At 44.9% G+C, this 16,384-nt stretch overlaps 1 protein-coding gene across 8 annotated transcripts in view; it reads left to right on the top strand.

The window, feature by feature from the left end:
- Window positions 1-5,029: 5,029 nt before the first annotated feature.
- Window positions 5,030-16,384, top strand: part of NCF2 (neutrophil cytosolic factor 2) — a 45,166-nt gene continuing 33,811 nt past the window's right edge. For 2 of the 8 annotated variants that reach the window (XM_053245826.1, XM_053245828.1), the window contains exons 1-5: window positions 5,030-5,387; window positions 7,713-8,064; window positions 13,247-13,329; window positions 14,179-14,287; window positions 14,801-14,935. In XM_053245826.1, the coding sequence (XP_053101801.1) occupies window positions 7,891-8,064; window positions 13,247-13,329; window positions 14,179-14,287; window positions 14,801-14,935 (501 nt within the window). In that variant the 5' untranslated portion in view covers window positions 5,030-5,387; window positions 7,713-7,890. Of the gene's footprint in view, window positions 5,388-7,420; window positions 8,065-9,007; window positions 9,207-9,258; window positions 10,037-10,157; window positions 11,010-11,309; window positions 11,843-13,246; window positions 13,330-14,178; window positions 14,288-14,800; window positions 14,936-16,384 lie in introns of those variants that run through there. The other 6 variants (XM_053245827.1, XM_053245824.1, XM_053245825.1 and 3 more) reach the window with 6 other exon arrangements.

Below are 16,384 nucleotides of genomic sequence, written 5' to 3' on the forward strand. Positions count from 1 at the left end.
TAATCAGCTTGTGGAATTCTCTGCCACAAGATGTGGTAACAGCCAACAATCTGCATAGCTTTAAGAGAGGTTTGAAGACAGGCCTATCAATAGCTACTAGTTTGAGGGCTATAGGCCACCTCTAGCCTCAGAGGTAAGATGCCTCTTATAGTTACTAGTCTCCCCTCCCTCTAAAGAGTTAACAGGAAGTTAACTCTTGTCAACCCTTGACAGGCTGGTGAACTCTAGGGCTCACCCAATCAGTCCAACAGGTGGGTGGGACTAGAGAGCTGCAGGGAGGAATTCCGGGAACGAGAAAAGAAGTCTTGGCAGATAGTGCAGACTAGCATGAAGGCGACTGCCTCATGGCGAAGGCTGCAGGATAATCTCTCGGGATGAGAGATCTGCAGGAGGCTTGATTCTCGTCAGTAGTTTGGTGAGTTCAATGACAAGAAGCAAGGATTTTGGCTTCGGGAATTTAAGTGAAGGAACACTTTGTATAGTCAGACTGTGCATCACAAATTTATTTTGCTTTTGTATGTGTGTACTTTGCATTTTCCTAAATATCTGTTCTTTGCAACTAAGTAACCAAGATTTTACCTTATGCTGTCCCAGCATCATTCGGGATGCTTTTGAAGTATTTTTGTAACCACTTAAGTATTCTTAAATGTATCTAAAAACCTAAAGGCCACTGTGTGAAACAGGATGCTGGACTAGAAGGGCTTGGGGCCTGATCTATCAGGGCTTTTCTTATGTTTTTATGTTCTTATTCATAAGTTTGCTCTTACATTGTTATTGGGTAGCAAGTTAAGAAGAAAAATTACAAAAGGCCACAACTAGAAACCTGAATTGCAGGCCATGAGTTGCAGAATTCTGGAAACTCATTTGGAGTTTTGAGGATCTGTATCCAGGCTTCCACACTCTCCGTCATCATCATCACCACCACCATCACCATGGCAAATGGATTGCTGCCTTCTGGCAAGGAGGTGAGCAAGCCCAACTTTTCTCCCAAGCTTGGTGCTTTTGAGAGAGATGGATGGGAATTGTCCTGGAGGTTGTCATCTCCATCCCTTCCCCAGCTCCAGGGTTGCAAGAAAGACTGGAAATTGTTTGACCTCACTACTGAAATGTCTGGCCTGGGCAAAGTTCAGCTGTCCAAGCATAACATTAATTTATTTCCCATTCTTCAGTATTAAAACATGTTTCTAAGGTCATGGGCAGCCCCTCCATGTGTTTCCACAAAGCATTTTACAGAAGCCTCTTAACACCAACAGGAAATAATTTCCATCAGTAGTCCATATGTGGGAGACTTTCCTTTAATTACATCATATTGTTTGACACTGAATATTTGTATTGATACTTTACCATTGGTTTATGGCATGAGCTACACAGGATGTATTCCTGTCTCTACATTAGAATAAGTCTCTGTGTTGTTTTGGACTGTGCGTACAAATGTTATGAGAGGAGTTTCATGACTATTTGCTGGTTAACTTCACAGAATGTGTTGGGTCTTTTTAATTCCTCCAACTTCCAAGCAGTGCCCAATTTTAGTATGGTCGTATGGCACAGTGGGGAAATGCTTGACTAACAAGCAGAAGGTTGCTAGTTTTAATCCCCACTGGTACTATATTGGGCAACAGCGATGTAGGAAGATGCTGAAAGGCATCATCTCATACTGTGCAGGAGGAGGCAATGGTAAACCCCTCCTATATTCTACCAAAGAAAAACCACAGAGTTCTGTGGTCACCAGGAGTCAAAATCGACTTGACAGCATACTTTACCTTTACTAAAAATGGTAATTAGGATTGTTCTGGAGCTCCCAAAATACAATTCCAATAATGCATTTGTTCCAAGAGAAATAGACTTACTAGTTATATAATTTCCATTCCTTGCTGCTGATGGAAAATACCCTTACCTGAGAGTCTTTAAAGTGTTTTGAGTGTGGCTGTCGGGAAAGGATGGCTATATATTGATGGATTTTCAAGTGATCTGCAGACAAGGAGCACCTGTTTTCAAGCCAATGCTGTCTGCTTTTCAGAGTGGAAATGATGCTCTGTGGCTGATCTAATGCCATAGTGATGGTATCCATGAGTATGTCCTCCACAGGGATGACTGGAGGGAGAGAGAGAGAGAATGCTTAGTCAGATTTAGGACCAAAAAGTAATCACCTGTATCACTAATATTCTAGATAAGCAAGTGAAATCTGCAAGGCCAAAGGCAAGGCAACTTTACATGAGAGCAAGAGAGACATTATTGCATATTAGTACATATTGATGATGTACTTCAGAAATACAAAAAAGCAACACTTAACAGGATATGTTATGAGAGATGCATAGTTGCACTACTGCTACTCAGGAGCAATTTAGATAAATGTGGAAAGACATTAAATTTATATTAAAGATAAATGTGTCAGACATTCTGACAGTACAAACTGGTCAGAATAAACATTTTTTTAAAAAGAAGAAAGAGCCAGGGAGTGGAAAGGGGCTCTCCACTTGTAACTAGTTAACAACTGTGCAGTGTCTGAGATGAGGTAAGGAAGGAAGTAAAAACAGAAATCTCTCTTTCTGGTAAGTAGAGAAGTGGGCTGAAGCCAATGAGAGAATTATATGGGCCGCTGAGGGTGTTCTGTCTACACATTCCACACATGCAATCTATCATGTTCCCCTCTCCATGTAAGATTCTTGTCAAAAGCATTAACAAAGATGAAACCATTTATAAGAGGGAAGAAATGACTGGCCAATATTAATGTGCAATAAATATTACAAATAAGGAGGGCAGATCTTGTGGCAGCAAGCATGACTTGTCCCCGTAGCTAAGCAGGGTCCACCCTGGTTGCATATGAATGGGAGACTAGAAGTGTGAGCACTGTTAGCTGCCCCTCAGGGGATGGAGCTGCTCTGGGAGGAGCAAAAGGTTGCAAGTTCCCTCCTGCTCCCTGCCTTCTCCAAGAGAGATTCCTGCCTGCAATCCTGGAGAAGCTGCTGCCACTCTGTGAAGACAATACTGAGCTAGATGGACCAATGGTCTGTCTCAGTATATGGCAGCTTCCTATGTTCCTAACTGCTCTAAGACAGTCAGAGTGGAATAGTGGACAGAGTGTTAGACTTGGACCAGAGAGATTCAGCTCCCTGCTCAGCTTGAAATTAGAAACGTAAGAAGCTGCCTTCTATGGAGTCAGACCATTGGTCCATCTAGCTTAGTATTGTCTACACAGACTAGCAGCGGCTTCTCCAAGGTTATAGGCAGGAATCTTTCTCAGCCCCATCTGGAGATATCCGGGAAGGAATTTTGAACCTTTGGCATGCAAGTATGCAGTGCTCTTCCCAGAGTGGCCCCATCCCCTAAGGCAGGAGTTCCCTTCGCAACCAGTGGTACGGGTACCACTGGTGGTACTGTGAAGAGTCCCCAGTGGCCCTCAGCAGGAGTTCAGCTATATGCTGGATTGAGTTCCTTGCTCCTGTCCACTGCCCCCATGTCTCCAGAATTCTCCGCTGCCCCTGCCTCTCCTCTGGAATCATCCTCTTCTGTCTCTGGTCCTGAATCCTTCTGACAGAGCTCAGCCAATTGTAAGCTCTGTCAGTGGTGTGGCAGCCAGTTTGCTATTGGTGGGCAGGGGGAAGGCTGGCTGGCTCCACGGCAGAGCGGCCTGAAGCATACTGCATGTGCTTGTGTCTGTTTGTCATGACTGCTTTTCTTCAAGACTCCTTGTCCTCACCAAGGCTCCTTGTTCTTCCTTGTCGCTGTGTCATCCTCTGCCAACCTCCTTGTAGCGAATTACAGCCTTTGTCTCAGAGCCAGCTCACGTGAGGGAAAGAAATGCTGAATCATCCCTGTTTGAGCTACCTGGCTAGGCTTCTCTTAAAATTATTCTGTATTATTGGTAGATTCAAAATGCTGCCGCCACCACCACCTGTTTTATTGACAGAGCTTGAAGCACCCTAAGCTTGGGGTAGAATCCCAGGGAAAACTCTTTATTTTGCTGTCGGATAAGTAGGAACATAGGAAACTGCCATATACTGAGTCAGACCATTGGTCTATCTAGCTCAGTATTGTCTACACAGAACGGCAGCGGCTTCTCCAAGGTTGCAGGCAGGAATCTCTCTCAGCCCTATCTTGGAGAAGCCAGGTAGGGAACTTGAAACCTGCTCCTCCCAGAGCAGCTTCATTCCCTGAGGGGAATATCTTGCAGTGCTCACACATCAAGTCTCCCATTCATATGCAGCCAGGGTGGACCCTGCTTAGCTATGGGGACAAGTCATGCTTGCTACCACAAGACCAGCTCTCCTCTCCAAAACAAAAACCTTCCACGTGTAAGCTCACATGGGATAAGAAAACTGTTATCTGCTGAGGACGTGTTTGCACCAGAGAACTCCCCCCTTTGGCGTTCACACATTGGCCAGATTTGTGCCCAAGTCTGTGTGAAATATTGGGGATCACTTCACAAACGATTTGGTTTTTTCACTGCGTGTTAGAGCCTTTTGCCAGCTATCTCACCAGGGCTATACATACACAACATACGAATATGGCATTTCTAAATTGCAAAGTAGTGTATAGCCTTAATCTTTATAAAGTCAGAGCCAGAATTTCACTCAAAGTCATGGAATTAAGTTGGCTCATCATATTTAAACAGTTTCAGGCACAACGTTTCGAGGTCTAACGCTGTGGAGGAATGAGGCCTAGACCTCTTGGGGTGTTTTAAAAATATATATATATATACCGGTATGCCCTTGTAAATGAATTGTATTATTATTGCATTGATATTCCTAAAGCTTCATCATTACTGTAAATAGAGTGTATGTATAAAATGTTTGCAAAGTCCCTGTGTTAAAGAAAAGCTGGTAGGGTCGAAGGTTAATGGCTTCTGCTTAAGCAAGATTCAGTTTAAAATGATGCAATGTATGGAGTTAATTTTGAAAAGGGAGCTTTGTTTTAATTGGTTGCATTTTGTAAAATGGGGGGAAGTTAAGTTGTACTAATTGGGTTGTTTAAAAATGGTTAGAGAATAATTGTGTATATATAGGAGGCTGCTTTAGCAGAGAGAGTTAAGAGTCTGAAGTCACCAACTGAAGAGAGAAGTGCTGGAGTTTTGGAAGTCAGCAGTGAGAGTTTGGTTTTGGAGATCAGAGTGTGCAAATCAGAGCTGAGAGTCAGAAGGAAGACAAGCAGAGCAGTCAAAACTACAAGTTGGAGAATTGTAGCAGCTGAGCCCAGCTGAAGATTTGCCAGCTCAGACTGAGAGAGTCAATGCTGTGGCTATAGCAATTACTTAAAGCACTTACAGAGAGTGGAGGCTCTGATAAGGGCTGAGATCACAGAAGAACCAGGCTGGATTGAACCCCAAGTGCTTAACAGTGCCAGGACCTGAGCCTGCACTAGGAACAAGCCAAATTGCTGCAAAGGCTGAGGTAACAAAACAACAAAAAGACTCAGAGCTAGGGACCAGTTTTAGATAGTTTAATCAGGCCTGCTCAACTTTGCCCCCCTGTGCTGTTTTTAGACTACAACTCCCATAATCCCTAGCCACAGTGGCCAATAGCCAGGGAGTATGGGAGTTGTAGGCCAACATCTGCAGGAGGGCCAAAGCTGAGCAGCCCTGGAATTTGATGTGTGTACCCTTTTATTTCTTCCTCTATGCACAAATGGTACCTGTTTTGTTTTCTAGAAGATTCTGCTGTATAAAGAAACTAAAGCTAGGGTTTTTAATTGACTATTGACACACTTCCCCCCACCCGCAAGTAAACTTGTTGCATTTAAAGATTAGAAGCTGTTTGTTTGATTGAATATTTGTTGTTGTCTCAACCATACCTATAAGCCTTTCCATTCTACTGAGGTTTTTTGTGGTTTGGTATTACAGCGAAGGTTATAGGGCTGTTTAAGTAGACACAGCCATAGCAAAGAAAAATCTACTACAGTGGTAAAGAATTGATATCATGAGGCTGGTGGGATCAGTAAGTATCTTCCACATAGGTGGGATAGGCTGCTATTCCTCCACAAACACAAATATCAGCTACCAGCTGCTTCTCAAATTAGAAAACTTACTTTGTAGCTGGAGATATTTTTGTGTGTCTGTGTGATTTCTTTCCCCCACCCTTCTCTTTTTATTTTTTAAACTGAACAATAAATAGAGCGGGGGAAAGGAAATTGTACTTTTGGGGGCAGACAAATGCAATATCTCCTAAATGCATAGGTGTAGGGTCCATTGGATGAGGGGGGGACAAATGGCCACTGGCCCGCAGGGTCTGAGGGGCCTCTAAAGGGTCCCCAAGGCCAGTCCTCTCTAGTTGCCATCTTCTCCTGCTTTTAAAAAAGATCTTTAAGCCTCTGCTGTGTGGCAGTAGCAGAGACTGGGTGTGGCACTTGCAGCAGGGGTGGAGGAGGCGGCGGCAGCAAGAGCTCCTTCCTAGTGTCATAGTTTGCTTTAGAGAAACTACCTATTGATTCAGATCTCAACATAGTTTCCCCACACAAACTATGTGAAGAGAGGTGATGTGTGGCTCTTTCATGCCTGTGGGTGAATTTTGGGCATGAGATGTCAGCACTGTTTGACAGTCCCCTGGCAGATTTCTTGCTTTCCAATGGTATCATGATTCTTAAGAGGAAATGTGAGAGGGGTAATGTTAATCACACAGGACTTTTGTTGCACTTTTAAGGAGCCCACAAAGGAGGAAAAGGAGAAGGAACCACTCTTGCCACATAGGAAGGGACTGCCTTAGATTGAGCAAAATGTGAAAACCCACCTTCTAAACATGCAGCATTAGGAAGCATGAACATTTGGATTCTGCTTTGGCACAGTAGCTAAAGCCCTATTATGATATTACGTTGTAAACATATACAGATGTCTGTGTACTCTTACATGTGTTTGTGTGCATGATTGTACCTGTGTTCATTTAAAAAGTGAACCTGGGTACAGGTCCCTCAAATGCATGGTACAAACAGGAAATGTACTGCTATACCTCTGTTCAGCATAACATGTGAATGAAGAGCTAGTGTGGTGTAGTGGTTAGAATGTTGGACTAGGACCAGGAAGACCTGAGTTCAAATTCTAAGAAAATCCCAGCCAAGAAACTCACTGGGTGACTCTGGGCCAGTCATATATTTCAGCCTAATCTACCTCACAGGGTTGTTGTGAGGATAAACATAACCATGTACGCCGCTCTGGGCTCCTTGGAGGAAGAGTGGGATATAAATGGAATGAATGAATAACTGTATTTGCATACAGATCTGTATGTGTATATATTGTACACTCATTGTATAACCAGGTCTGCATAGGGCTAATTAGAGCCCCAAACTGTGGTACAGAGCATAGGGAGTGGCAGTTGCTGAACCAAAAGTGGTTAAGTAACTTGGCCTTGTTTAAGACATCAATCACCTAACATGAAAAAGGAGACATGTTCAAGGACAGCCTTGCAGCTGTCTCTTCTCTATGGTTTTTCCCCAGTGGGTAAATGATTTAGCCCCAGCCACGCTTATAGTCACCACTACAAGAAAAGATTCTGAGTTATCAGGAAAGAAAATTCTGCTCAGGCAGGCTCTTTGCTCTATCTTAACATCTCTGGAAAGTGAAAATCAGAAAAAGGAAGGCATAACTGCAGCTGCAGGAAGAGGAATCTGCATCAGAAAGAACTTTACAGAGGGGGCTCTGTTTAGAAAAGCAGTTTGCTTCAGCCCTGCCCTCCTGTGCTGTATTACTTCCCTTCTGACTGTGGGCCTGTTTTTACTTGTCATTTAAGTGGGGACACTTCCTGGTACATTTGCGACACTGAAGAGTTTCTGGAAAGTTTGCAGAACTTTAAACACATAGCACACATTGGCTGACTGCGCAAGAGGAAAAGGGCAGGAGACGGGGAAGAGTGCTACTGGTGAGGAACCTTTCCTGCCCCTGAATTACGTTAAGGTTCCCGCTTTGTTATGTCGCTTGCCGAGACAATCTGGCTTTGGAATGAAGGGGTTTCCGCAGCAGATCGCAAAGACTGGGCAGCAGCTCTAGATGCTTTCACCTCCGTTCAGAATCCTTCTGCCAAAATCTGTTTTAACATTGGCTGTATCCACCTGAGCATGGGAAATTTGGCTGAGGCACAGCAGGTGAGTGGCTGAGGTCTAACATCCTTGTTGATATTGACTGAGAAAAACCAAAAGATGATCCTGGGCTGGTGGGTGGGTGCAGGAGGTTAAGAACTCATCCACACAACAGTCAGGGGGAGGGAGGAGTAAGAAGCTGGCTGACAAACAAAGTCTTGTCTCTATTATTAGGTCAATGCCAAGTTGGACTAATTAATAGCAGTACCTATGCCAAAAACAACTGGGTTAGTTTTGCATTTATATCCTGTTCTTTCTCCAAGAAGCCTGGGGAAGTATACATGCTTATGTTTATCCTCAGAGGTAGGATTTTCTTGAACCTCTCGAGAGTATTGTCCACATTACACTGACTGATGTGATAGAATGTGGGCTGTACCATTTGAGGCTGTAGATGTGGGATCCTCTTACTGAATGTGTGTACACACACACACATGCTAAACTAGTGGTTCAAGGCGAAAAAGCATAGCCGTCTCCCTGATGTGCTAGTTTACAAAATGCAGTGGAATTTTTATATTATGAAGGCATTCACACCCGCAGTCTGAAGTGACGCAGTCTAGAATTCCTACTTTTCAGTCTACCTACTCACTCTTGTGTAATTGTAGAATGGTTCTCACTGTAGGGTCAGCTGAAGGTTCCATTTATACAGACATCCAAGTTAACTCTGGCTTTGGCCATCGCAGTTGCCTTATATCAACCAAGCTGAGCAGTCTTTGGGCTCTCCCTTACCTTTCTCTCTGCCTTTGCCCCTAGCCTAGCACATAAAGCATTAAGTGCAAACATCATGTATCATTCAGCAGAGAGAAGCTGCAGAGCAGACACATTCTAGAAGTGAAGATTAGGAAATTGCATAAAAGATGCACAAAGCAAATGCACAGCTTTTTGCACAACCTCCGAACTTGGAGGCTGACCTGCTAGCTCAGGCTTGATCATTTGTGACCCACCTATCCAAACACAGCACTTTAGTCCAGAAAGGCTGCCAGTTCTTGGCTTTCAAAATATTGTCCCTTGAATGAGGCCAGTACAGGCAGAGCAAGAGCAGAACCTAGGCCAGTCTGGCAACTCAGGGTGGAGCTACTGCAAAACCTGGCAGATTATGGGCAGGGCCCAGCAGAACCTAGAGTTTGCTAGCTTTGTAAAGCCCAGTACAGGTTATCTCCTAGAATATCATTTTATTATTGATCGGACCAGTAAAATATTGGTGGACTGCAACTTTGGGGTGGTAAATTATGCTGCCAGGTGTTTGACAGGGCTGCTGATTTTTCCAGTCCTGGGCAAGCAGCAAAACCTGAGGCTTTTGCTGCTTGCCTAGGCCCTGCAGCCACTGGTAGGCAACCAATATGGCTGTCTGTACTTTGATGGGTCACAAATTGTGCAGGTTTAATCTAAGGCTTTTTTCCCTGAGCTGGGGCTCATCACTAATGGCTTTCCAGGGTTTTTAAATTCTAACCCGATTTTGGGGCTTTTAATTACTGGAATTGTTTAATTGCGGTTTTAAAATGTTTTTAAATTGTTGATCGTTGTTATATTGTTTTTAATTTGTTTTAGCTTTTTATTGTTTTCGTGGTTTGTTTTAATTGTAAACCGCTCTGAGCCATTTTAGAAGGGCGGTATATAAATCAAATAAATAAATAAATAATGGGATTAGGTACTGCTCATGCTCGAGACAGGCTGCAAGTCAAACTTGCTAGTTCCTGCCGCTGGAGGGTGCCAAAACCCCAGTTCCAGTCCTGTCTGCTCAAGGCATGCAGGACTGAGAGTTTGCTCTCTCCACAACAATCTTTTGATTGCTTCCCGAGGGGGACCCGAGGACACCGGATCCTTTTTCACCCTCGGTGGAGAGCGCAGCAGGGGAACCGACTGGCCCGTGGAGTCCCCCCTCGCTCCACATTGAGTCTCACAACCCTTTGCTGGCTCCAGTGGATCTTGCCTGCCCATGCCTCCCAGCGGATGCCTGTGAGTCGGAAAACTTCACCTGCAGGTAATGCCTGGCACCCCCCCCCCTTCCCTCCCAATGTCACAGGCTGGCTAAAGGGGTTTTTTGCACAGGAATGTCTCCTGCTCGTGGTTCAGCCCCATCTGCCAGACGCCCCGACGACAGCTCCTCCAGTTCCCCCCTTGCGACCCCTGCATCCACGCAGGCGGTTCTCCTCCTCCTCACCTAATTCCAGTCCTGGGCGGGAGGCCATTCCACTATACAAGCGGGGCAAATTTGTGCCACGGGGCCATCAATCTGGGTGCAAGTGGCACTCCTCCTCCTTGCCTTCCCAAGCAGTCGCAGTGGCTCACAAACGCCCACGCCCAAGGGCTCTGGCCCTTCCTACCTTTCCTCCCCCTGATCCAGCCTTGCCTTCTCACCCCCTCCCACCCCTTCCTATCCAGCCCGTCCCTCCTCCTCCCACCCAGCCTGCTCTACCTGTATTACCTCTGCCTAACCGGGTGCCTTTGAGACTTGACTCAGATTCAAGTCAGACGAATCCAGGGTCACCAGCATCTCCAGACCCGTTTGTGCCAATTGACCCTGAGAAGGAAGAGGGAGAGCTATCTGAGGAGGATTCTGCCCCTGTAGCACCAATTTCAGCATGCTTATTTTCCTGTAATGATTTTGATGTTTTGCTTTCTAAGGCTAAGAGGTCAATAAATGATGTGTCTCCTTCTGCCACTATGCAGACTTGGATCAGAATGTCTTTCCCACTGCATCTACTCATCGGTACTCTTCCCTGACCTCTTTAAGTAGGTCATGTTGGCAGAATGGCAACAACCAGCCTCTTGTAGACCCATTGATAGTTACCCGAGGACGCATTATGCCTTCTCCCAGGTGGCTGCCTTTCTCCTGGCCACCCCCCATATTGACCCGCCCATTGTGCAGATGGTCTCGGGGACCCTTATTAATACTGAGGGACAAGAACAATTAAAGACCATAGAAGACAGGAAGGCACTTACTGCTCAAAAAGGTACATGAAACCTCCGCCACCATAGTCAGGGCAGCGTTTGCCAATTCTATCTTTGCTAGGGCTTCCAATGTGTGGGCCAAGGAGTTGGTGGCATTGGTTCCCCCCGAAAACACCAAACTCGGGCAAGGCATTAATAAAATGGCTAAGGCGGCTGCCTTTATGGTGGACTCCAGCCTAGATTGCATTCAACAGGCATCTAGGGCTCTGGCCTTGGGAGTGGCGGTATGCAGATTCCTCTGGCTGAGGAGTTGGCAAGTGGACCCAAATCAAAGATCACTCTCACCGTGTCTCCCTATTCAGGATCCAATTTTTTTGGCCCATCCATGGATGCTGTCCTAGTCGAGACAAGGGGTAAAAAGAAAGCAATGCCATACATATGGAGGGAATCCAGGAGGTCCTTTTGCCCCTCCGCCTCATCCTTTCATCCCCAGCGGCAATTCCACAGGGACCAGTCCTTCAGGTCTGAAGACTACAGAGGTCAAATCTTCAGGGGGTCAGGCAGGCCCCCAGTGGAGGTCTCGCCACAGAGGCGCATTCTGGTATTAGAACCTTCAACACTGCTCCCTAACACAACAAAAGACAATGACTCCTACTCCATTGGGTGCAGGCTCTCACAGTTTGCCCTTACCTGGATGTCCACCTCACAAGACCAATGGGTACAGGACACCATTTCTCACAGTTACTCCATAGATTTCATGTTCCTTCTGCCCAAGAGTTATATGGTCACCTCACGCTCCAAGAGGGAGGACAAGCACGAGTTTGTCAGGAGATCCAACATCTTCTGGAGATCCACGCCATCAAAGATCCTGTACCCTCAACGCAAATATGCTCAGGTGTTTATTCACTCTTGTTTCTGGTTCCCAAAAGGGATGGCTCTTGGAGGGCAGTGTTGGGTCTCAAGCATATGAACAGGTTCCTCAGGAAAAAGAAGTTCAAGATGGAATCCCTATGCTCCATCAAGCCAGTGCACCTCAGAAGCTGAGTCAAGAAGTCCTTCCACTGGTGGCTATCCCCAGCCCTTGACTGCGGCCTCCCTCTGGTGGTTCCCCATCGGATTGTCATAACTGCAGATGCCAGCCTCTTGGGCTGGGGAGTAGTTTGTTGGGGCACCTGGCCCAGGGTCTGTGGTCCAACGAGGAGGCAAAGCAGGGCATCATTTGGCTGGAGCTCAGCACAGCCAGGCAGGCCCTACTCCACTTTCATCACCTTCTGGCGGGCAGACATGTGGTGCTTCACACAGACAAGGTCACGACCATGGCCCACATCAACTGCCAGGGCGGCACTCGCTCAAGAGCACTGATGAAAAAAGCAACTCGCCTCTTTGATTGGGCAGAGACGCATCTGTTGTCAATAATTGCAGAACATCTGAGCGGTGTAGACAATACCCAGGCGGATTGGCCTAGTTGCCAACAGGTATATCCCTCAGAATAGTCACGCCATCCAGAAGCATTTGAGCAGATCACCAGTCAACTGGGCCACCCACTAGTGGATCTCTTCACTACCGAGACCAACACATAGCTTCCCCGCATCTCCTCAAAGTTCCTGAGTCACCAAATGGAGGATACAGTGCTCCAGCAGGTGCTTTGATGACATCCTACCACCCCACAGACTGCATACCACTTGGGCATGTCCCATTAGTAATGAGCTCCAGCTCAGAAGGAAAAGAAACATTGATCTTACCTGTGAAGAGTTTTTTTCCCCTGTAGCTGGAGCTCATCAGACCCTCCCAGATGTCATGTCTGGGAGCATTCACCATTCTGTATATTTGTATATATGCCGCCATAACAAGGAGGGTGGCCATTTTTGGGGTAGTGGCAGCTCTTGAGGAATGGAGTCATTCCTCTTTGGCTCTCCATCTCACTTTGACTCTACCTCCCTAACTTATCGTTCCTGTAGTTTTTTACTCTTATTATAGTTATTTCACTGTCTCATTTACTGCACCTCTTTGTTACGGTCCCGGAACTGGGGTTTTGGTGCCCTCCGGCGGCAGGAACTAGCAAGTTTGACTTGCAGCCGGTCTCGAGCATGAGCAGTACCTAATCCCATTAGTGATGAGCTCCAGCTACAGGGAAAAAGAACCCTTCACAGGTAAGACCAATGTTCCTTTTGCAAAGGTGGTTAGCAAGCTTGAACTGGCCACAGGCAGCTGTGCAGGAATGAAAAAATTCAAGGTATGCTGATGGTACATTTTGTGGCAGAAACAACACCCATGTATTCATTAGTGCTATTTCTTACAGGCCTTTACCAGGAGTACTAACAATGACAAACACTTAGCAGTGGCCTACTTCCAGCGAGGAACAGTGGCTTACAAGATGGAGAAGTGAGTTGTAACATATGGTACCCTACATGGGTAGGGATGTAATCTGAACAGGATGTAATCTGAATTTATGATGATCATCGGTTCAGCCATTTCCTTTGCTCAGTTAGGAGAGCTGTGTGTACTCAGTGCTTAATAAAATAAACATCTGTGTTGGAATAACCCAAATTCTGCTCCAACTGAAGCCCAGTTATCAATAGATTATGCAAATAATCATATTTACCTATATTTGCTTTATATCGTTGCTTTGCAGTATTTGCTTATTTTGCTTCTGCTAGTCATTGGGAGCTCCATCCACTGACTTCTGGAAATTAAAATACAGATATACACATACAAAATATATGGAGGCAGGGGTAGATGGGAAGGAATATGTGTTGATTTTGTTACATGTAGTTAGGCTTAGTTACAGTAAGATTCAACTTTTCTCTGAAATTTTGTCAGATGTGGCTTACACACTTTTAAGCATACAGTCTCATCTGTAATGGCTAGAAACTTGCTCTTTAAAAACAAATAAGGATGAAAAAATAGAAGAAAGCTCTCAGTTCTGTGCCTGGTACTACATTGTTGAAGTTTTGGAACTTGCATGGAACTGAGGAAATTCACAGTCCTACTGATTACACATTTCACTGATTTGCAGGCAGTTCTAGCAGTTTCTGAGGATGGCTGTAAATTAGATCATGGCTTATGATGGGAATCAAAGGAAACCAATATTCTGAGGACTAACATATTTTTCTTAGAGCAAGGGAAGGCTCCCTTAAGACTGTCACCCAGCCTGTCCAGAGCAACAATCCATTTCTCCACATCTTGTCTGACAAAAAGCACTTACTTTATTACCTCTTCTTTGTTTTCCAGTTATCAGTCAGCCATTAATGACTTAAAAGAGGCATTGGCTCAGCTACGTGGAAATCACCTAATAGATTACAAGATCTTAGGCCTGCAGTTCAAGTTGTTTGCTTGTGAGGTAAGTTCTGAGCTTGTTGAGCACTGTCCAATGAGATTTTGTCTCAACGTTCATCTACAGGAGGTCGAGCACTGGCCAAGTGGCCATGATCACGGAACATTCCATTCTCCTAATCATAATTTATTGTTTATCATATTTTTATCCTGTGCTTCCGCCAGTGAACAAGATGCCATTCCATCTTGTCCTCACAAAAATCCTGAGAGGTAGGGTAAGCTGTGAGAGTGACTGATTCAAAGTCATCCAGTAGGCTTAATCTGTTTGAGCCTCAGTACGTCCAGCATTCTGACCAATACATCAATACCACGTATGCAAGAGTGACACCATGGTAATTCCTCATCTAGAGAGGTTTTCAAATCAAATAAATTTCTCACCATGTAAATTTCTTTCACTTTGCCATGAAATCACACATTTCCAGACTTATATTAGCACTCAGTGAAAATCAATGGGACTTCCATCTAAACATGGTGAGATCCAGGCTACTGTTCTCTAATGCTCTTACCTTTTGTCTACCAGGTGTTATACAATCTAGCCCTTGCCAATGCCAAGCTAGAAGAATGGAAAAAAGCCGAAGAGCAGTTGTTGATGGCCATGAAAATGAAGACAGAGCTTCAGCACAACAAAATAAAAAAGGCAATGGAATCCATTCTGGTAAGAAAATGTAGGAAAGGATGAGAAATTCACATAGGATCACAATACATGTCCAAGGAACTCTGGATACAACATGTAGCTCTTGTAACATCGGGTAAAGTAAAGTGTGCCGTTGAGTCGGTGCTGACTCCTGGTGACCACAGAGCCCTGTGGTTGTCTTTGGTAGAATACAGGAGGGATTTATGCAGGAGGGGTTTACCATTGCTTCCTCCCGCAAAGTATGAGATGATGCCTTTCAGCATCTTCCTCTTTCACTGCTGCCTGATATAGGTGTTTCCCATACTCTGGGAAATATAGTCTGGGAAACATACCAGCGGTTTCACGTAGTCTGGGAAACATACCAGTGGGTATTCAAACCGGCAACTTCTGGCTTGCTAGTCAAGTCATTTCCTCGCTGTGCCATTAGGGGGTTAACATTGGGTAGCTCTATGTAAAGATGTAGCAAAAGGTGGTGATTATGAACCTGGACTCATCAGGATTTCAAAACAAATACAAATTTGTGAGATACAAACTATTTCACACATAGATAACAAATGGACATCATGCAAAGTGTGATTTCCAACATGTCAGCAACAAATTAGATAAGATCTATGTGTCACAAGAAGGGGCTTGCACCCATATGTTTAACTTAGACCAAAGTCTCAGGAAAATGCTGAAAAGTTCTTAGAACATCTTCGATTTCTGTTTTGACATCTCTTTTTCTGGCATAGATTTTGGTAGGATCAGGGTCAACCAGTGTTTTTGATGAACTGAATCTTGGCAGGAGCAGGCCAAACTGGAAGAGGTGGAGTTTAGGACCAGATGCCTACAGTTGTAATCCTGTACACACTTAGGAGGAAATAAGTCCCATTGAACCCAGTGGGACTTGCTTCTGAGTCAAATATGGATAGGCTTGGGCGACAACATGTAAGGAAGGATCGATGGCTCACAACCAGACTAATGTATTGAATGGTACTACGTGGGGACTAATCTAAAGGACTAATTTCAGTAGGACCACTCAGGAATAATTTGTTCTGGGTGTCAGACATTGTGCTGAAGTTGAGTGTCCTACAAGCTTCCAACAAGGAAAAGTGAGAAGCTTCAAGGATCTGAAACACGCAAAATAGCTGACAGAACCTTACCAAGAGGGATTTTAAGCAGAGATTTTGTTGGGGATAGTTTTACTCTGAACCTAGCAATTCTAGTTATAGAACTGAATGCAAGAGAGGGAGGGCTTCTGTGACTACAGGAATTACAGGTCTCCTGAGATCTAAGTCTTGTCAGGGAGGAAGAGCATTAGAGCAGAAGATGATACAGAGGCCTGGTGTTTTTACACCACTCTTTCTAGCTGATTTCTAGAGCAGAATTATTACCCTCTTTTCCATGTGTTTTCAAAATAATGTACTAAGTTCCTATTTGGTCTCAGTCACTTTCCCCTATATATAGAGAACAATACTGAAACTGAAAGTC

The sequence above is a fragment of the Hemicordylus capensis genome, chromosome 4, assembly GCF_027244095.1.
Source record: "Hemicordylus capensis ecotype Gifberg chromosome 4, rHemCap1.1.pri, whole genome shotgun sequence".
In the NCBI taxonomy this organism is placed as follows: Eukaryota; Metazoa; Chordata; class Lepidosauria; order Squamata; family Cordylidae; genus Hemicordylus; species Hemicordylus capensis.